We start from the raw sequence: 22,746 nt of genomic DNA, 5'->3' as shown, positions 1-22,746 counted from the left end.
AGACGAGGAGAGGAGAGGAGAGACGAGGAGAGGAGAGGAGAGGAGAGACGAGGAGAGGACGAGGAGAGGAGAGGAGAGGACGAGGAGAGGACGAGGACGAGGAGAGGACGAGGACGAGGACGAGGGAGAGGACGAGGAGAGGACGAGGAGAGGAGAGACGAGGAGAGGAGAGACGAGGAGAGGAGAGGAGAGGAGAGAGGGGCGTTACCATGAGTAGAAACCAGAAAAGATGATCTAACAAACAGCTGTTCATTTTGTTCTACAGCTGATAAAACAAGATCAGTTTGCTTTTCTAATACAAACAGACGCTCACCGTCGTTCAGCGACTTGAAGTTGCCGATGAATTTGACGTGTTCGTAGACGGCAGGTTCTTTAGGGTCAATGGCTCCTCTCAACACGTGGCAACAAAACTCCAGCTGGTTCTTGGCTAAAAAAATACATGAGAAAAAACAATCACAATTAAAATATCAAACACAACGAACACCGCCCTTAACTACATTGCAATCATTTCTCTTAAAAACATTTTAGTGTTTACAGACTTTTACAGATACAACATGGCCGATATATTTCCACAGCACTGCAGCATTGTGCTGGACAGAGAAGATGACTGCTTGCAGTGTATAACAAGTTGTCTGATTGGACAGCAGTGTATAACAGGTGATCTGATTGGACAGCAGTGTATAAGGAGCAATGTGATAGGCCAGCAGCCAATAAGGTGGCAATGTGATTGGGTGTTACTCACTCTTGAGGTACTCTGGTCCGAGGCTCTCGGGGTCGGAGGGGTGTTTGGAGAGAGCCTTGTACACCTCCGAGTGTTCATTCAGGGGGAGGAAGTTTAACAGGTTCTGGTCCTGCAGGTCCGACTGGGGAACACACACACACACACACACACACACACACACACACACACACACACACACACACACACACCATGTTGAACTCAACACAACTGGAGAAGGTATAGACACATTTTATTGTACACTTTCAAAACATCCAAGTACATTTTAACTAGGAAACGAATAAGAAATGAATTGGTTAATGAGTTATGAATGAGTTAATTGCACGCCAGCAGCACGCCACCCTGCATCCCACTGCTGGCTTGTTTCTGAAGCTAAGCAGGGTTTGTCCTGATTGGTCCCTGGAAGGGAGACCAGATGCTACTGGAAGTGTTGTTGAAGGGCCAGTAGGAGGCACTCTTTCTTCTGGTCTTAAACAAAATAAATAATAATAATAATAATATCCCAATGCCCCAGGGCAGTGATTGGGGACATTGCCCTGTGTAAGGTGCTGTCTTTCGGATGGGACGTTAAACGGGTGTCCTCTCCATGGTCACTAAAGATCCCATGGCACTTATTGTAAGAGTAGGGGTGTTAACCCCGGTGTCCTGGCTAAATTCCCAATCTGGCCTTCAAACCATCATGGCTACCTAATCATCCCCAGCTTCCAATTGGCTCATTCATCCCTGTAACTATTCCCCAGGTTGTTTCTGTAAATGATAATGTGTTCTCAGTCAACTTACCTGGTAAAACAAAAATAAATCAAATGATATCAGGTAATGCTGCTCTTGGTACTATGCATTGTAAATACATGTAAATAAATGCTTCTATCCAATAGTATTGTGGTACCAATCGGAACACAGACAGTCCTACTCACCGGCAGGTGTTCCAGTAAGGACGTGACACTCTCAGAGACAAAGATGATGTTCCCATCTGTCATTATTGCTATGAAGAATCCATCTAGAGCCTACAACATTACAGTTTAGTTAATATGACTGTTCCCATCTGTCAATATTGCTATGAAGAATCCATCTAGAGCCTACAACATTACAGTTTAGTTAATATGACTGTTCCCATCTGTCATTATTACTGTGAAGAATCCATCTAGAGCCTACAACATTACAGTTTAGTTAATATGACTGTTCCCATCTGTCATTATTGCTATGAAGAATCCATCTAGAGCCTACAACATTACAGTTTAGTTAATATGACTGTTCCCATCTGCCATTATTACTGTGAAGAATCCATCTAGAGCCTACAACATTACAGTTTAGTTAATATGACTGTTCCCATCTGTCATTATTACTGTGAAGAATCCATCTAGAGCCTACAACATTACAGTTAATATGACTGTTCCCATCTGTCATTATTGCTATGAAGAATCCATCTAGAGCCTACAACATTACAGTTTAGTTAATATGACTGTTCCCATCTGTCATTATTGCTATGAAGAATCCATCTAGAGCCTACAACATTACAGTTTAGTTAATATGACTGTTCCCATCTGCCATTATTACTGTGAAGAATCCATCTAGAGCCTACAACATTACAGTTTAGTTAATATGGCTGTTCCCATCTGTCATTATTACTGTGAAGAATCCATCTAGAGCCTACAACATTACAGTTAATATGACTGTTCCCATCTGTCATTATTGCTATGAAGAATCCATCTAGAGCCTACAACATTACAGTTTAGTTAATATGACTGTTCCCATCTGTCATTATTGCTATGAAGAATCCATCTAGAGCCTACAACATTACAGTTTAGTTAATATGACTGTTCCCATCTGTCATTATTGCTATGAAGAATCCATCTAGAGCCTACAACATTACAGTTTAGTTAATATGACTGTTCCCATCTGTCATTACTACTGTGAAGAATCCATCTAGAGCCTACAACATTACAGTTTAGTTAATATGACTGTTCCCATCTGCCATTATTACTGTGAAGAATCCATCTAGAGCCTACAACATTACAGTTTAGTTAATATGACTGTAACCAGTCTGTCAGAACGCTAACAGAGTAGTAGTCTGATGATAGTATGATAGTGGGATCTGCAAAACAACACCTGGGGAAATGATCTATTCTCTGTTTAAATGATGATCATGTTTATCCTAGTATTAATAGTAGGGTAGTACTGTAGTTGTAGTAATAGTAGGGTTGTATTGTCGTAGTAGTAGTAATAGTAGGGTAGTACTGTAGTAGTAGTAGGGTAGTACTGTAGTAGTAGTAATAGGGTAGTACTGTAGTAGTAGTAGTAGTAGGGTAGTACTGTAGTAGTAGTAGGGTAGTACTGTAGTAGTAGTAGGGTAGTACTGTAGTAGTAGTAGGGTAGTACTGTAGTAGTAGTAATAGGGTAGTACTGTAGTAGTAGTAATAGTAGGGTAGTACTGTAGTAGTAGTAATAGGGTAGTACTGTAGTAGTAGTAATAGTAGGGTAGTACTGTAGTAGTAGTAATAGTAGGGTAGTACTGTAGTAGTAGTAGGGTAGTACTGTAGTAGTAGTAGTAGTAGGGTAGTACTGTAGTAGTAGTAATAGTAGGGTAGTACTGTAGTAGTAGTAATAGTAGGGTTGTATTGTCGTAGTAGTAGTAGTAGGCTAATACTGTAGTAGTAGTAATAGTAGGGTAGTACTGTAGTAGTAGTAGGGTAGTACTGTAGTAGTAGTAATATGGTAGTACTGTAGTAGTAGTAATAGTAGGGTAGTACTGTAGTAGTAGTAATAGTAGGGTAGTACTGTAGTAGTAGTAATAGTAGGGTAGTACTGTAGTAGTAGTAATAGTAGGGTAGTACTGTCGTAGTAGTAATAGTAGGGTTGTATTGTCGTAGTAGTAGTAGTAGGCTAATACTGTAGTAGTAGTAATAGTAGGGTAGTACTGTAGTAGTAGTAGTAATAGGGTAGTACTGTAGTAGTAGTAATAGTAGGGTAGTATTGTCGTAGTAGTAATAGTAGGGTAGTACTGCCGTAGTAGTAGTAGTAATAGGGTAGTACTGTAGTAGTAGTAATAGTAGGGTAGTATTGTCGTAGTAGTAGTAGTAATAGTAGGCTAATACTGTAGTAGTAATAGTAATAGTAGGTAGGATAGTAATGTAGTAGTATTAGCAATAGTAGGGCAGTACTGTTGTAGTAGTTGTAGTAATAGTAGGGTAGTACTGTAGTAGTATTAGTAACACTAGGGTAGTACTGTTGTAGTAGTATTAGTAATAGTAGGGTAGTACTGTAGTAGTATTAATAATATTAGGGTAGTACTGTATTTGTATTAGTAGTAATAGTAGGGTAATACTGTAGTAATATTAGTAATAGTAGGGTAGTACTGTAGTAGTATTAGTAGTAATAGTAGGGTAATACTGTAGTAATATTAGTAATAGTAGGGTAGTATTATAGTAGTATTAGTAGGGTAGTACAGTAGTAGTAATCGTAGGGTAATGTTGTGTATCTCACCTCCAGCATGAGCTGGGTGAACTCCTCGTTGCTAAGGAACGGAGGTTTCCAGTCCTGTCTGATCTCACTGGACTCAGACTGAGCAGAGATCTCTGTTAGAGACACATACACATTATAGTGTTTAGAAATATACATGAGAATACACACAATATACTATATAGAAATATACATTCGAATACACCATTTATTCAATACAGTCAACATCTGACCCTGATAAGATCATAAAGTTACCTTCACCAGTCAACATTTGACCCTGATAAGATCATAAAGTTACCTTCACCAGTCAACATCTGACCCTGATAAATTCATAAAGGGACCATCACCAGTACCTAATATACTCTATTTTAAAACACTATTTGCTCCTCATATCCTCAGTGTACACTCCTCAATAATGTATGTATTCATGACATTACTCAATAATGTATGTATTCATGACATTACTCAATAATGTATGTTTTCGTGACATTACTCAAGAAGAATTTACATTTACGTTATATGTCCATGACTCTCAAAAGCAACACTTGTGTTTGTTTACATTCATCACAACAACAGGAAGTAGAAACAGAAAGTGGTAGTAAAGGGGGCGGGTACCGTTGTGTTTACACAGGAAGTCGATGCTCTTCTGCAGGATGGTGGACTTGTCCATCTTGCGTGTGATGCCAGGCAACATGGTCCCCAGCTCCTTGATGAGGACATTGAACTGGTCTCGTCTCTTCTTCTCCGACTTGTTACGGGACACGCTGTGGATTACAATAGATTACAGATTAGATTACAATGGAATATACTTTAAAAAAAGACCTTTCAATGAAGAATAGAATGGAGAGTCTCTAGCCCGTTTTATCAGTTGGGTGGTTACAATGTTCTATCTACAGTCTCACTGAATGGCAACGTGTCTCACCTGTTTCAGCTAATCAGGGCCTTAGTGATTAGTTATGTGAATCAGCTGTGTGTTAGTCCTGTTTCAGCTAATCAGGGCCTTAGTGATTAGTTATGTGAATCAGCTGTGTGTTAGTCCTGTTTCAGCTAATCAGGGCCTTAGTGATTAGTTATGTGAATCAGCTGTGTTAGTCCTGTTTCAGCTAATCAGGGCCTTAGTGATTAGCTGGTTATGTGAATCAGCTGTGTTAGTCCTGTTTCAGCTAATCAGGGCCTTAGTGATTAGTTATGTGAATCAGCTGTGTTAGTCCTGTTTCAGCTAATCAGGGTCTTAGTGATTAGTTATGTGAATCAGCTGTGTTAGTCCTGTTTCAGCTAATCAGGGTCTTAGTGATTAGTTATGTGAATCAGCTGTGTTAGTCCTGTTTCAGCTAATCAGGGTCTTAGTGATTAGTTATGTGAATCAGCTGTGTGTTAGTCCTGTTTCAGCTAATCAGGGTCTTAGTGATTCGTTATGTGAATCAGCTGTGTTAGTCCTGTTTCAGCTAATCAGGTCCTTAGTGATTAGTTATGTGAATCAGCTGTGTTAGTCCTGTTTCAGCTAATCAGGGCCTTAGTGATTAGTTATGTGAATCAGCTGTGTTAGTCCTGTTTCAGCTAATCAGGGTCTTGGTGATTAGTTATGTGAATCAGCTGTGTGTTAGTCCTGTTTCAGCTAATCAGGGTCTTAGTGATTAGGTGGTTATGTGAATCAGCTGTGTTAGTCCTGTTTCAGCTAATCAGGGCCTTAGTGATTCGTTATGTGAATCAGCTGTGTGTTAGTCCTGTTCAGCTAATCAGGGTCTTAGTGATTAGTTATGTGAATCAGCTGTGTGTTAGTCCTGTTTCAGCTAATCAGGGCCTTAGTGATTAGTTATGTGAATCAGCTGTGTTAGTCCTGTTTCAGCTAATCAGGGTCTTAGTGATTAGTTATGTGAATCAGCTGTGTGTTAGTCCTGTTTCAGCTAATCAGGGTCTTAGTGATTAGTTATGTGAATCAGAAGTGTGTTAGTCCTGTTTCAGCTAATCAGGGTCTTAGTGATTAGTTATGTGAATCAGCTGTGTGTTAGTCCTGTTTCAGCTAATCAGGGCCTTAGTGATTATTTATGTGAATCAGCTGTGTGTTAGTCCTGTTTCAGCTAATCAGGGTCTTAGTGATTAGTTATGATATGGAGGTCATGGTGGTGATGTCATGGTGGTGGTGATGTCATGGTGGTGATGTCATGGTGGTGGTGATGTCATGATGGTGGTGATGTCATGGTGGTGGTGATGTCATGGTGGTGGTGATGTCATGGTGGTGATGTCATGGTGGTGGTGATGTCATGGTGGTGGTGATGTCATGGTGGTGGTGATGTCATGGTGGTGGTGATGTCATGGTGGTGGTGATGTCTTACCGTTTTGCTTTGTCCTTCTCATCTTCTTCCATCGACCCATCGAAGATGCTGGAATTATCCCTGAGAAAGGAAAAGGCTTTAGGGTTCTGTTTGAAATAAATCATCTGAAAATAGTTATCATTATTATAACATTTAACAATATGTCATCCTGAGTGTGTGTGTGCGTGTGAGAGAGAGAGAGAGAAAGAGAGAGAGAAAGAGAGAGAGAAAGAGAGAGAGAGAGATTGGGAGAGAGAAAGAGAGAGAAAGAGATTGGGAGAGAGATTGGGAAAGAGAGAGAAAATGGGAGAGAGAGAGAGAAAGAGAGATTGAGAGAGAGAAAGAGAGAGAGACACAAAGGGAGAGAGAGAGAGAGAGAGAGAGAGAGCGCGAGACAGATCGAGATTGTGAGAGAGAGAGAAAATGGAAGAGAGAGAGAGAGAGAGAGAGAGAGAGAGAGAGAGAGAGAGAGAGAGAGAGACAGAGAGAGAGAGAGAGACAGACAGAGAGAGAGAGAGGTGTTGTAGTTCAGAAAAAGTGGTATCCTAGTCAGTGGGTAGGAGGGAGTAACGGCTAGTATTTCTGAATGCGTACACCAGTAGGGGCCAGTGTGTGTTATACCCTACCCTATGCTTGATGTCATGACTGGCTGTTGTTCAGGACTGTGGCTGCAGTGAAACAGTCTTTAGGCCTGAGGTAGTCATTTGGAAGAGGACCTGGAACGATCAGCGAGAGCCGTGAATTAGCACACACATCATTCATTCATCATCCATCCATCCATAACACACTACACAGTGAATAACCACATCATCCATCCATAACACACTACACAGTGAATAACCACATCATCCATCCATAACACACTACTACACACAGTGAATAACCACATCATCCATCCATAACACACTACACAGTGAATAACCACATCATCCATCCATAACACACTACTACACACAGTGAATAACCACATCATCCATCCATAACACACTACACAGTGAATAACCACATCATCCATCCATAACACACTACACAGTGAATAACCTCATCATCCATCCATAACACACTACTACACACAGTGAATAACCACATCATCCATCCATAACACACTACACACAGTGAATAACCACATCATCCATCCATAACACACTACACAGTGAATAACCACATCATCCATCCATAACACACTACACAGTGAATAACCTCATCATCCATCCATAACACACTACTACACACAGTGAATAACCACATCATCCATCCATAACACACTACACAGTGAATAACCACATCATCCATCCATAACACACTACACAGTGAATAACCTCATCATCCATCCATAACACACTACTACACACAGTGAATAACCACATCATCCATCCATAACACACTACACACAGTGAATAACCACATCATCCATCCATAACACACTACACAGTGAATAACCACATCATCCATCCATAACACACTACACAGTGAATAACCTCATCATCCATCCATAACACACTACTACACACAGTGAATAACCACATCATCCATCCATAACACACTACACACAGTGAATAACCACATCATCCATCCATAACACACTACACAGTGAATAACCACATCATCCATCCATAACACACTACTACACACAGTGAATAACCACATCATCCATCTATAACACACTACACAGTGGATAACCACATCATCCATCCATAACACACTACACAGTGAATAACCACATCATCCATCCATAACACACTACACAGTGAATAACCACATCATCCATCCATAACACACTACACAGTGAATAACCACATCATCCATCCATAACACACTACACAGTGAATAACCACATCATCCATCCATAACACACTACACAGTGAATAACCACATCATCCATCCATAACACACTACACACAGTGAATAACCACATCATCCATCCATAACACACTACTACACACAGTGAATAACCACATCATCCATCCATAACACACTACACAGTGAATAACCACATCATCCATCCATAACACACTACACAGTGAATAACCACATCATCCATCCATAACACACTACACACAGTGAATAACCACATCATCCATAACACACTGCATAGTGAATAACCACATCATCCATCCATAACACACTACACAGTGAATAACCACATCATCCATCCATAACACACTACACACAGTGAATAACCACATCATCCATAACACACTGCATAGTGAATAACCACATCATCCATCCATAACACACTACACACAGTGAATAACCACATCATCCATCCATAACACACTACACACAGTGAATAACCACATCATCCATCCATAACACACTACACAGTGAATAACCACATCATCCATCCATAACACACTACACACAGTGAATAACCACATCATCCATCCATAACACACTACTACACACAGTGAATAACCACATCATCCATCCATAACACACTACAGAGTGAATAACCACATCATCCATAACACACTGCATAGTGAATAACCACATCATCCATCCATAACACACTACACACAGTGAATAACCACATCATCCATCCATAACACACTACACACAGTGAATAACCACATCATCCATCCATAACACACTACACAGTGAATAACCACATCATCCATCCATAACACACTACACAGTGAATAACCACATCATCCATCGATAACACACTACTACACACAGTGAATAACCACATCATCCATCTATAACACACTACACACAGTGAATAACCACATCATCCATCCATAACACACTACACTGTGAATAACCACATCATCCATCTATAACACACTACACAGTGAATAACCACATCATCCATCCATAACACACTACACAGTGAATAACCACATCATCCATCGATAACACACTACTACACACAGTGAATAACCACATCATCCATCTATAACACACTACTACACACAGTGAATAACCACATCATCCATCTATAACACACTACACACAGTGAATAACCACATCATCCATCCATAACACACTACACTGTGAATAACCACATCATCCATCTATAACACACTACACAGTGAATAACCACATCATCCATCCATAACACACTACACAGTGAATAACCACATCATCCATCCATAACACACTACACAGTGAATAACCACATCATCCATCCATAACACACTACACAGTGAATAACCACATCATCCATCCATAACACACTACACAGTGAATAACCACATCATCCATCTATAACACACTACACACAGTGAATAACCACATCATCCATCCATAACACACTACACAGTGAATAACCACATCATCCATCCATACACGTCATCCATTAATACATACAGGTCCGTCCATTTGTAAATCCATCCACATTACCCATGAAAACAGATCATCCATCCATCTATCCAGTCGTCAACAGACATCATCTATAAAAACACATTTCCTCCATCAATAACACTTTACTGGGGCTCGGAGAACCAGCATCAACATGAAGGAAACATACAGCCATATTCTAATAGGCCCATGTCAACGCCCACCAGCAATCACTATTCATTCACACTGTCATTACTGTGTATATATCCTCTAATGAAGCTTCTGTCTGTCTGTCTGTCTGTCTGTCTGTCTGTCTGTCTGTCTGTCTGTCTGTCTGTCTGTCTGTCTGTCTGTCTGTCTGTCCTTACCCCACTGCAGCCTGTGTGTGATCAGTTTCAGCTGGCTCTCAGGGGTTGTGGTGGGGGTCAGGGGTTAAAGGTGACTCTGAGGTCACCTCTATCATCTCTGGACACCAGACGCTGGGCCCAACACGGCCATCACTCCACCCTGCAGCACACAAATTACACTGGTCATTTTTAACATTTATAAAACATAATATTATAAATATCCCCAATTGATCACCATTTAGGCCAATAACATTAATGTGTTTAATACAAACATCATCTGACATAACATCTCTATTTGACATAACATCTCTATTCATCATCTGACATAACATCTCTCTATTCATCATCTGACATAACATCTCTATTCATCATCTGACATAACATCTCTATTCATCATCTGACATAACATCTCTATTCATCATCTGACATAACATCTCTCTATTCATCATCTGACATAACATCTCTATTCATCATCTGACATAACATCTCTATTCAACATCTGACATAACATCTCTATTCATCATCTGACATAACATCTCTCTATTCATCATCTGACATAACATCTCTATTCATCATCTGACATAACATCTCTATTCATCATCTGACATAACATCTCAATTCATCATCTGACATAACATCTCTATTCATCATCTGACATAACATCTCTCTATTCATCATCTGACATAACATCTCTATTCATCATCTGACATAACATCTCTATTCATCATCTGACATAACATCTCCTATTCATCATCTGACATAACATCTCTATTCATCATCTGACATAACATCTCTATATTCATCAACTGACATAACATCTCTATTCATCATCTGACATAACATCTCTATATTCATCATCTGACATAACATCTCTATTCATCATCTGACATAACATCTCTATTCATCATCTGACATAACATCTCTATATTCATCATCTGACATAACATCTCTATTCATCATCTGACATAACATCTCTATTCATCATCTGACATAACATCTCTATTCATCATCTGACATAACATCTCCTATTCATCATCTGACATAACATCTCTATTCATCAACTGACATAACATCTCTATTCATCATCTGACATAACATCTCTATATTCATCATCTGACATAGCATCTCTCGTTCCCATTGGTCCATTCACTCTACCAGGGAGATCCCATTGGACATTTATGACAGACATCTTTTTTGTTTAAATGTGAACATTGGGGGTTTTAGGCTGGGTATCTGAGAAACACTTTGTCACAACTGTTGAGATAAAATGGGCTTTATAAAAACACATTTGAATTGTATTATAAATGTGCAACGTGAACCCTTGCCGAGGAAACCAACACACATTTAAATGGCAGACATAATACTAAAAACATACATCAGACATTTAATAGTAGGGAAACATATCTAGGGTGAAAGGAATTCTCCTGCTACAAAGACAAGGGCAGTCCTAGTAGCACCAGGTCAGCCACCTGATTCAAATATGGATTCAGTCAAGCCCTTGATTAACTCAAATCAGATGTTAGCACTGGAACAAGAGGCTGCAATATATCGTTATACTACACTGAACCACAATATAAACACAACGTGTGAAGTGTTGCTCCCATGTTTCATGAGCTGAAATAAAACATCCCAGAAATGTTCCATATGCAACAAAAAAGCTTATTTCAAATTTTAAGGCACTGCATCTCAGTGCTAGAAACGTCACTACAGACCCTGGTTCGATCATTGGCTCTATCACAACCGGCTGTGATTGGGAGTCTCATAGGACCGGCGCACAATTGGCCCAGTTGTTACGGCCGCAAAATGCAGCACGTACGTGAATGCTCATTTTCTTCTTTATTAAATAAATGAACACTGAACAAAAAGAACGACAAAAACAGTCCTGTCAGGCACACAGCTAAACAAGAAACAACTACCCACAAAACCCATAGAAAAACACCCCTACTAAATAGGACCTTCAATTAGAGGCAACGAGGAACAGCTGCCTCCAATTGAAGGTCAAAACAATAAACTAAACATAGAAATAGAATAACTAGAAAATAGAACATAGAAATACAAAACATAGAACACTACCCAAAAACCCCGACAACACAAAACAAACACACCCCTGCCACGTCCTGACCAAACTGCAATAACAAATAACCCCTTATACTGGTCAGGACGTGACACCAGTGTTGTCCAGGTTTGACCGGGGTAGGCCGTCATTGTAAATAATAATTTGTTCTTAACTGACTTGCCTAGTTAAATAAAGGTTAAATAAATAAAGATAACAAATTGTTGCGTCATTCATCCGCCGCCATCACCTCATGTTTCAGCATGATAATGCGCCGGCCCATGTCGCAAGGATCTGTACACAATTCCTGGAAGCTGTCCCAGTTCTACCATGGCCTGCATACTCACCAGACATGTCACCCAATGAACATGTTTGGATGCTCTAGTTTGACCTGTGCTACAGTGTTCCAGTTCCCGCCAATATCCGCCAACTTCGCTGAACCATTGAAGAGGAGTGGAACAACATTCCACAATCAACAACCTGATCAACTCTATGTGAAGGAGATGAGTCGCGCTGCATCAGGAAAACTGTGGTCACACCAGATACTGCCTGGTTTTCTGATCCCCGTCCCTAACTTTTTATTAAGGTATCTGTGACAAACAGAGGCATATCTGTATTCCCAGTCATGTGAAATCCATAGATTAGAGCCTAATGAATGTATTTCAATTGACTGATTTCATTATATGAACTGTAACTCTGTAAAATCTCTGAAATTGTTTCATGTTGCGTTTATATTTTTCTTCACTATAGAATTCACCCTACCTATAATTCACCCTGCCTATAATTCACCCTGCCTATAATTCACCCTACCTATAATTCACCCTACCTATAATACCTATAATTCACCCTGCCTATAATTCACCCTACCTATAATACCTATAATTCACCCTGCCTATAATACACCCTACCTATAATTCACCCTACCTATAATTCACCCTACCTATAATACCTATAATTCACCCTACCTATAATTCACCCTACCTATAATTCACCCTGTCTATAATTCACCCTACCTATAATTCACCCTACCTTTAATTCACCCTACCTATAATACCTATAATTCACCCTACCTATAATTCACCCTACCTATAATACCTATAATTCACCCTACCTATAATACCTATAATACACCCTACCTATAATTCACCCTACCTATAATTCACCCTACCTATAATACCTATAATTCACCCTGCCTATAATTCACCCTACCTATAATACCTATAATTCACCCTGCCTATAATTCACCCTACCTATAATACCTATAATTCACCCTACCTATAATACCTATAATTCACCCTACCTATAATTCACCCTGCCTATAATTCACCCTGCCTATAATTCACCCTGCCTATAATTCACCCTGCCTATAATTCACCCTACCTATAATTCACCCTACCTATAATTCACCCTGCCTATAATTCACCCTACCTAGAATTCACCCTACCTATAATTCACCCTACCTATAATTCACCCTACCTATAATACCTATAATTCACCCTGCCTATAATTCACCCTGCCTATAATTCACCCTGCCTATAATTCACCCTACCTATAATTCACCCTACCTATAATTCACCCTGCCTATAATTCACCCTACCTAGAATTCAACCTACCTATAATTCACCCTACCTATAATTCACCCTACCTATAATTCACCCTACCTATAATACCTATAATTCACCCTGCCTATAATTCACCCTGCCTATAATTCACCCTGCCTATAATTCACCCTGCCTATAATTCACCCTGCCTATAATTCACCCTACCTATAATACCTATAATTCACCCTACCTATAATTCACCCTACCTATAATACCTATAATTCACCCTGCCTATAATTCACCCTACCTATAATACCTATAATTCACCCTGCCTATAATTCACCCTGCCTATAATTCACCCTGCCTATAATTCACCCTACCTATAATTCACCCTACCTATAATACCTATAATTCACCCTACCTAGAATTCACCCTACCTATAATTCACCCTACCTATAATTCACCCTGCCTATAATTCACCCTACCTATAATACCTATAATTCACCCTGCCTATAATTCACCCTACCTATAATTCACCCTACCTATAATTCACCCTACCTATAATACCTATAATTCACCCTACCTATAATTCACCCTACCTATAATTCACCCTGTCTATAATTCACCCTACCTATAATACCTATAATTCACCCTACCTAGAATTCACCCTACCTATAATTCACCCTACCTATAATTCACCCTACCTATAATACCTATAATTCACCCTACCTATAATACCTATAATTCACCCTACCTATAATACCTATAATTCACCCTACCTATAATTCACCCTACAATATACCTATACGGCACGCCTACTAGAATTCACCCTACCTATAATTCACCCTACCATATAATCACCCTACCTAAAATACCTATAATTCACCCTACCTAGAAAGTCACCCTACCTATAATTCACCCTACCTATAATTCACCACCTACCTATAATACCTATAATTCACTCCTAACCTATAATACCTATAAGTCCCCTGCCTATATTCACCCTACCTATAAATTCACTCACCCTGCCTATAATTCACCCGACCTATAATACCTATAAGTCACCCTACCTAGAATGCAACCTACCTATAATACCTATAATTCAGCACCCTACCTACTAATTTCACCCTACCTAGAATTCACCCTACCTATAATACCTATAATTCACCCTACCTATAATACCTATAATTCACCCTACCTATAATTCACCCTGCCTATAATTCACCCTACCTATAATACCTATAATTCACCCTACCTATAATACCTATAATTCACCCTACCTATAATTCACCCTACCTATAATACCTATAATTCACCCTACCTATAATACCTATAATTCACCCTACCTATAATTCACCCTGCCTATAATTCACCCTACCTATAATTCACCCTACCTATAATTCACCCTACCTATAATTCACCCTGCCTATAATTCACCCTACCTATAATACCTATAATTCACCCTGCCTATAATTCACCCTACCTATAATACCTATAATTCACCCTGCCTATAATACACCCTACCTATAATTCACCCTACCTATAATTCACCCTGCCTATAATTCACCCTGCCTATAATTCACCCTGCCTATAATTCACCCTGCCTATAATTCACCCTACCTAGAATTCACCCTACCTATAATTCACCCTGCCTATAATTCACCCTACCTATAATTCACCCTGCCTATAATTCACCCTGCCTATAATTCACCCTGCCTATAATTCACCCTACCTAGAATTCACCCTACCTAGAATTCACCCTACCTATAATTCACCCTACCTATAATTCACCCTACCTATAATTCACCCTACCTATAATACCTATAATTCACCCTGCCTATAATTCACCCTACCTATAATTCACCCTGCCTATAATTCACCCTACCTATAATACCTATAATTCACCCTGCCTATAATTCACCCTACCTATAATACCTATAATTCACCCTACCTATAATACCTATAATTCACCCTACCTATAATTCACCCTGCCTATAATTCACCCTGCCTATAATTCACCCTGCCTATAATTCACCCTGCCTATAATTCACCCTACCTAGAATTCACCCTACCTATAATTCACCCTGCCTATAATTCACCCTACCTATAATTCACCCTGCCTATAATTCACCCTGCCTATAATTCACCCTGCCTATAATTCACCCTGCCTATAATTCACCCTGCCTATAATTCACCCCTACCTATAATTCACCCTGCCTATAATTCACCCTACCTATAATTCACCCTGCCTATAATTCACCCTGCCTATAATTCACCCTGCCTATAATTCACCCTGCCTAGAATTCACCCTGCCTATAATTCACCCTGCCTATAATTCACCCTGCCTATAATTCACCCTGCCTATAATTCACCCTGCCTATAATTCACCCTACCTAGAATTCACCCTACCTAGAATTCACCCTACCTATAATTCACCCTGCCTATAATTCACCCTACCTATAATACCTATAATTCACCCTGCCTATAATTCACCCTACCTATAATACCTATAATTCACCCTACCTATAATACCTATAATTCACCCTACCTATAATTCACCCTACCTATAATTCACCCTACCTATAATTCACCCTGCCTATAATTCACCCTACCTATAATTCACCCTACCTATAATACCTATAATTCACCCTACCTATAATACCTATAATTCACCCTGCCTATAATTCACCCTGCCTATAATTCACCCTGCCTATAATTCACCCTACCTATAATTCACCCTACCTATAATACCTATAATTCACCCTACCTATAATTCACCCTACCTATAATACCTATAATTCCCCTGCCTATTAAATTCACCCGCCTATAAGTCACGCCTGCCTATAATTCACCCTACCTATAATTCACCCTACCTATAATACCTATAATTCACCCTGCCTATAATTCACCCTGCCTATAATTCACCCTACCTATAATTCACCCTGCCTATAATTCACCCTGCCTATAATTCACCCTACCTATAATTCACCCTGCCTATAATTCACCCTGCCTATAATTCACCCTGCCTATAATTCACCCTGCCTATAATTCACCCACCTATAATTCACCCTGCCTATAATTCACCCTACCTATAATACCTATAATTCACCCTGCCTATAAGTCACCCGCCTATATAATTCACCCTACCTATATACCTACCTATAATTCACCCTACCTATAATTCACCCTACCTATAATTCACCCTACCTATAATACCTATAATTCACCCTACCTATAATTCACCCTGCCTATAATTCACCCTACCTATAATACCTATAATTCACCCTACCTAGAATTCACCCTACCTAGAATTCACCCTACCTAGAATTCACACTACCTATAATATATACAAACATATTTACATATGTTTTCACATGGTGATGTTTCTGTTAGTTTAAAAAAAACACAAAAACAGTTTGTTCTTAACATTTGAAAAAAGGTTTTCTTAAATTGACTGTGTGATTTGAATGCCCTGCTTTCTATAAGTAAATGATTACAGTCAGTTGGGCCTTTGTATGTGAAAGATCTGACTCTAACCTCATGATGTGCCCTTGGGATGTGTCATTACTGTTGTTTTCGAAATGACTAGTGAGTCTTGTAACGTTAGGTGTTCCTTCATATATAAAGACACATTTAAAGTTACATTTTAAAATATATATATTGATACCAGTGCAGTTGTGTTGTGTTTGGAAGGGACAGCCAATTCAGTGATTCATTGTGGGCAGGTGGTTTAGTGGTTAGAGCGTTGGGCTCGGTTGTCAACACCTTGCTGACTAGGTGAACATCTGTCGTTCTGCCCCTGGACAAGGCAGTTAACCCACTGATCCTAGGCCGTCATAAGAATGAGTTATTAACTGACTTGCCTAGTTAAATGAAAGGTCACTGTTTTTTTTAAATCCTACATTTGAGCAATGATCCAATCGTAAATCTTCGAAGATTGTTACAAATGACATCTAATCCGCTCGTATTAAACCGCAGAAAAACGGATACGCGCGGTGGATGTTGTACAGCTAAAACCTTTACTAAAGAGCCACAGGTGTTCGCGTTATATAACTGTATATCCTCCAACCAAACCCGCAGAAAAAGTGCCCAGGTAAAATAGTGGACCATTTCCTTAGAATTCCGACGACGGGAATCCATTCTCAGAACCCTCAACCGACTTCCAAAATCTACACGACGTTCTAACGACGTGTCAATCAATCACCAAGAGCGACATAGCGGACATTATGTCAAAAGGCTGGCGGGTACTCGAGTCCAGCCAAGCTGTCACGCAACTATTGACATTGACACAATGTAGTTAAAGCTAGCCGAGCAGCGCATCTTCAACTATGTAGCGATCTACTTTCGAAATGGTTACAATTTCCTGGAAAACTGGAACATCACATAGATAGTCGGGCCGCAGGAGATGGCGATGACAAAAACATTTCGCAGCAGACCCGCACACACATAAGCACACATTCACACGCTCGCCCACTCACACAGCTCTCTCCGTCTCTCTCTCTCTCTGCTGAATGTGGGTCAGTGGGCCTTGTCGTGTCCCGAGCGTGCGGAAACGGTTCCAAAGCCCCATCTGCAGTCCTCGGTTCGCTTCCGTGGGCTAAAAATACATTTGTACACCTCTCCGCTGAGCGACTTCACCGTATAACAAGATATGTAACGTTATATAAATATATGTTTCAACATCTTACCTGCCCCAATTTGAGATTGAATGGCTCCGCGTTTTTGTTTTTCAGAGGTTGATTCGGGGGGGTTGGACTCTAGCTCGGAGAAAAACAGGCTCCTACTTCATATTCCGCCACACGGTCATGCGCAGTAGACAATACAGGGAGCATTATTTAGCAAGTACAGTAAGAGGTGCTGCAAAAGCAGAGCAAGGCAGCAAGTCAACAGCGACAAAACAGGATATTATATGTGCTTCGGGGCTATTTTATGAATACGTCCGTTTGAACAATAGTTCGTTTTTTTTTGCTTTATAAATGACCTCGTAAGACTGGTTGTGAAACAAGTGTGAGATATGATAATGCAACGGGGAACTGATAGGCCTATGATTCGCAGCCTACTGTATTTGTATGATAGGCTATTTAAAACAAAACAATCACAGCAAGAATTTCATCGATTCTTTCTTTCCGTTTCTCAACCCCTCCGTGCCTTTGTGACGGTCACGTTTCGTGTTGATTCACTGCATGGAAATAGACTATAGTTAAATAAAGATTCAATTAAAAAAAAATAGTTTCATTTTCCCACTTCACAGAATCCCAGATCCACCGTTGCAAAATCCCTGTGATTTATCCTAGGCTAATCTAAAGATAAGATAGGGTTCCCATAGCCTACATACGATAGTGATATTCCTAGGGTAAACATGGCGCAACAACAGGTTTCTGTCGCTGCCATCGAGGAACTGTTCAGGAATGGGGTTTCCCTCTATCGTCCAATCACAGGCTCTGAATGTCGGTGACGCAATAACTCCGACTATTGTAGCGAGGTCCCCCTGTCGTATACGTTTAATACTGTATTCATGGGGAGTGTACAAAATAGCTTCAATTCGTCTGGGCATGGACTCTACAAGGTGTCGAAAGCAACTCCACGGGAATGCTGGCCCATGTTGACTCCAATGCAAGAGAAAAATAATATAATAAAGCATTGCATGCATATAATCGCAACTGCGTAGGGGAATAGAGCAGCAGAGTAGAGGCATTTACAGAAGTTGCACACATGGGGAAATATTTTAGTAGCCTAAGGTCCGGGACATTTTTGGGGGGCTTATATAAACGCATTTCATGCAATTGTACCTCATTTTACATGACTGGAGACTTTGGCTGTCACGGTTGTCGTCGGGGAATGAGGACCAAAATGCAGCAGGTACGTGTATGCTCATTTTGACTTTTATTTAAATTATCAAAAGAGCACTCCAAAACAACAAAACACGAAAACGAACGAACAACTAAACAGTCTGGCAAAGCCTAGGGCTGAACACAGAACAATCACCCACAAAACACAAACACAAACACACCCTCATTTATGAGACTCTCAATCAAAGGCAGATAGAAAACACCTGCCTTCAACTGAGAGTCCCAACACCAATTCACCAGACATACTAGACTCCACATAGAACTACCTAGAATAAACCAAAACCCGGACATACTAAATCAAACACCCTTTACACAAACACACCACCCCGAACCACATAAAACAAATACCCTCTGTCACGCCCTGACCAAACTACAAAAACAATTAACCTTATATACTGGCCAGGACGTGACAGTACCCCCCCCTTAAAGGTGCTACCCCAGAAGCACCTTAACACAAAAAAAATTACCCCCAAACAATACCCAAAAGAAAATTCCCCCTTACTAAAGGGAGGGAAGGGAGGGTGGCTGCCGTCAACGACGGCACTGTGCTACACCCCCCCTCCCCAACCCACCTATATTGGAGGCGGCTCCGGCTCAGGCCGTTCCAGGCTGTCTGGGCAGTCTGTCAGCTCCGGCAGGTCAGGGCAGTCTGTCAGCTCCGGCAGGTCAGGGCAGTCTGTCAGCTCCGGCAGGTCAGGGCAGTCTGTCAGCTCCGGCAGGTCAGGGCAGTCTGTCAGCTCCGGCAGGTCAGGGCAGTCTGTCAGCTCCGGCAGGTCAGGGCAGTCTGTCAGCTCCGGCAGGTCAGGGCAGTCTGTCAGCTCCGGCAGGTCAGGGCAGTCTGGCCGCTCCGGCAGTTCAGGGCAGTCTGGCCGCTCCGGCAGGTCAGGGCAGTCTGGCCACTCCGGCAGTTCAGGGCAGTCTGGCCACTCCGGCAGTTCAGGGCAGTCTGGCCACTCCGGCAGTTCAGGGCAGTCTGGCCACTCCGGCAGTTCAGGGCAGTCTGGCCACTCCGGCAGTTCAGGGCAGTCTGGCCACTCCGGCAGTTCAGGGCAGTCTGGCCACTCCGGCAGTTCAGGGCAGTCTGGCCACTCCGGCAGTTCAGGGCAGTCTGGCCACTCCGGCAGTTCAGCGCAGTCTGGCCACTCCGGCAGGTCAGCGCAGTCTGGCCACTCCGGCAGGTCAGCGCAGTCTGGCCACTCCGGCAGGTCAGCGCAGTCTGGCCACTCCGGCAGGTCAGCGCAGTCTGGCCACTCCGGCAGTTCAGCGCAGTCTGGCCACTCCGGCAGTTCAGCGCAGTCTGGCCACTCCGGCAGTTCAGCGCAGTCTGGCCACTCCGGCAGTTCAGCGCAGTCTGGCCACTCCGGCAGTTCAGCGCAGTCTGACCACTCCGGCGACTGTTGACTGACGGGCAGCTCCGACGACTGTTGACTGACGGGCAGCTCCGACGACTGTTGACTGACGGGCAGCTCCGACGACTGTTGACTGGCGGGCAGCTCCGACGACTGTTGACTGGCGGGCAGCTCCGACGACTGTTGACTGGCGGGCAGCTCCGACGACTGTTGACTGGCGGGCAGCTCCGACGACTGTTGACTGGCGAGGCTGGGTTTACGCACTTGCCGTTTAGTGCGGGGAGCGGGAACAGGACGAGTCGGACTGGGTGGACGCACTTCCGGGTCCGCACGAGAGACAGGAGCTGGAAACCCAGGGCTATGGAGGCGCACAGCCGGTCTAGATCTTACCTCCTGCACAACCCGCCTTGGCTGGATGGAACTAGTAGCCCTGTACGAGCGGAGTGCTCGTACAGGGCAGACTGGGCTGTGCAGGGGCCTGATGGTAGCCGTGCGTAGAGCGGGAGTTGGGTAGCCTGGTCCTCGGAGGCGTACCGGCGACCAGATGCGCTGCGCAGGCATCCTCCTACCAGGCTGGATGCCCGCTCTAGCACGGCACCTGCGAGGGGCTGGAATAACTCGCACCGGACTGTGCGTGCGTATGGGTGAGAGAGTGCGCTCCTCAACGAAACATAGCGCTCCCCACCTCATACGCTCCTCCATATAACCACGGGTAGCTGGCCTCCGGCTCTTCCTAGGCCTAGCCAAACTACCCGTGTGCCCCCCCCCAAAATTTTCTTGGGGGTGCCTCTCGTGCTTCAACGCCAGTCTTGTCCCTCGGAAACGTTCCCGGTCCATACCCGCCTTACTCCTTTCCTCTCTCTCGCGTACCACCTGTTTCCAAGGAAGGCGATCTTTCCCTGCTTGGATTTCCTCCCAAGTGTAGGAGCCTTCTCCCTCCAAGATCTCCTCCCAAGTCCATCTCTCTCGTTTGTCCTCTTCGAAAACCGTCTGCTCCTTCCTCTGCTGCTTGGTCCTTGAGAGGTGGGTGATTCTGTCACGGTTGTCGTCGGGGAATGAGGACCAAAATGCAGCAGGTACGTGTATGCTCATTTTGACTTTTATTTAAATTATCAAAAGAGCACTCCAAAACAACAAAACACGAAAACGAACGAACAACTAAACAGTCTGGCAAAGCCTAGGGCTGAACACAGAACAATCACCCACAAAACACAAACACAAACACACCCTCATTTATGAGACTCTCAATCAAAGGCAGATAGAAAACACCTGCCTTCAACTGAGAGTCCCAACACCAATTCACCAGACATAGAAACAGACATACTAGACTCCACATAGAACTACCTAGAATAAACCAAAACCCGGACATACTAAATCAAACACCCTTTACACAAACACACCACCCCGAACCACATAAAACAAATACCCTCTGTCACGCCCTGACCAAACTACAAAAACAATTAACCTTATATACTGGCCAGGACGTGACATTGGCAGAATCTTTGTTAATACCATTACATATTATCGAAATGACAGGGTACTTTGACACTGACAAACTGACCATCTGAGATAAATGAAAACGACCTTGTCATGAATCCATCAATAGCCCAGGTCTAGGTGTGTGGAGACATATTGTAGGCTACAATATGAGGAGGTCATTATCGTCATTAAAATTCTTTCCGGTTTCACTGACTCACCCAATGACGCACAGGTCACCGGTGGTGGCCGATGAGCTGGTGCCAAAAGTCTGTCTCTTTCTTGTTTTACTTTGTAAAACAATATTTGGGAAGTTGATCAAATATTTTGCCAGCCTAGATC

The 22,746-nt window shown here is 42.0% G+C and overlaps 1 protein-coding gene across 4 annotated transcripts in view; it reads right to left on the bottom strand.

Moving 5' to 3' along the window:
* Nucleotides 1-18,551, bottom strand: part of LOC115190785 (circadian locomoter output cycles protein kaput) — a 41,578-nt gene extending 23,027 nt beyond the window's left edge. For 3 of the 4 annotated variants that reach the window (XM_029748852.1, XM_029748855.1, XM_029748854.1), the window contains exons 1-9: nucleotides 18,419-18,551; nucleotides 10,158-10,296; nucleotides 7,134-7,223; nucleotides 6,529-6,588; nucleotides 4,811-4,959; nucleotides 4,220-4,311; nucleotides 1,654-1,743; nucleotides 743-863; nucleotides 314-427 (exon numbers count right to left, since the gene is read on the bottom strand). In XM_029748852.1, coding sequence (XP_029604712.1) covers nucleotides 314-427; nucleotides 743-863; nucleotides 1,654-1,743; nucleotides 4,220-4,311; nucleotides 4,811-4,959; nucleotides 6,529-6,588; nucleotides 7,134-7,150 — 643 coding nt within the window. In that variant the 5' untranslated portion in view covers nucleotides 7,151-7,223; nucleotides 10,158-10,296; nucleotides 18,419-18,551. Of the gene's footprint in view, nucleotides 1-313; nucleotides 428-742; nucleotides 864-1,653; nucleotides 1,744-4,219; nucleotides 4,312-4,810; nucleotides 4,960-6,528; nucleotides 6,589-7,133; nucleotides 7,224-9,852; nucleotides 9,903-10,157; nucleotides 10,297-18,418 lie in introns of all 4 variants that reach the window. The other variant, XM_029748853.1, reaches the window with a different exon arrangement.
* Between the last annotated feature and the right edge of the window lie 4,195 nt (nucleotides 18,552-22,746).

This window comes from Salmo trutta, unplaced genomic scaffold (genome assembly GCF_901001165.1).
Source record: "Salmo trutta unplaced genomic scaffold, fSalTru1.1, whole genome shotgun sequence".
Taxonomy (NCBI): domain Eukaryota; kingdom Metazoa; phylum Chordata; class Actinopteri; order Salmoniformes; family Salmonidae; genus Salmo; species Salmo trutta.
This window is presented reverse-complemented; position numbering and strand designations above follow the sequence as displayed.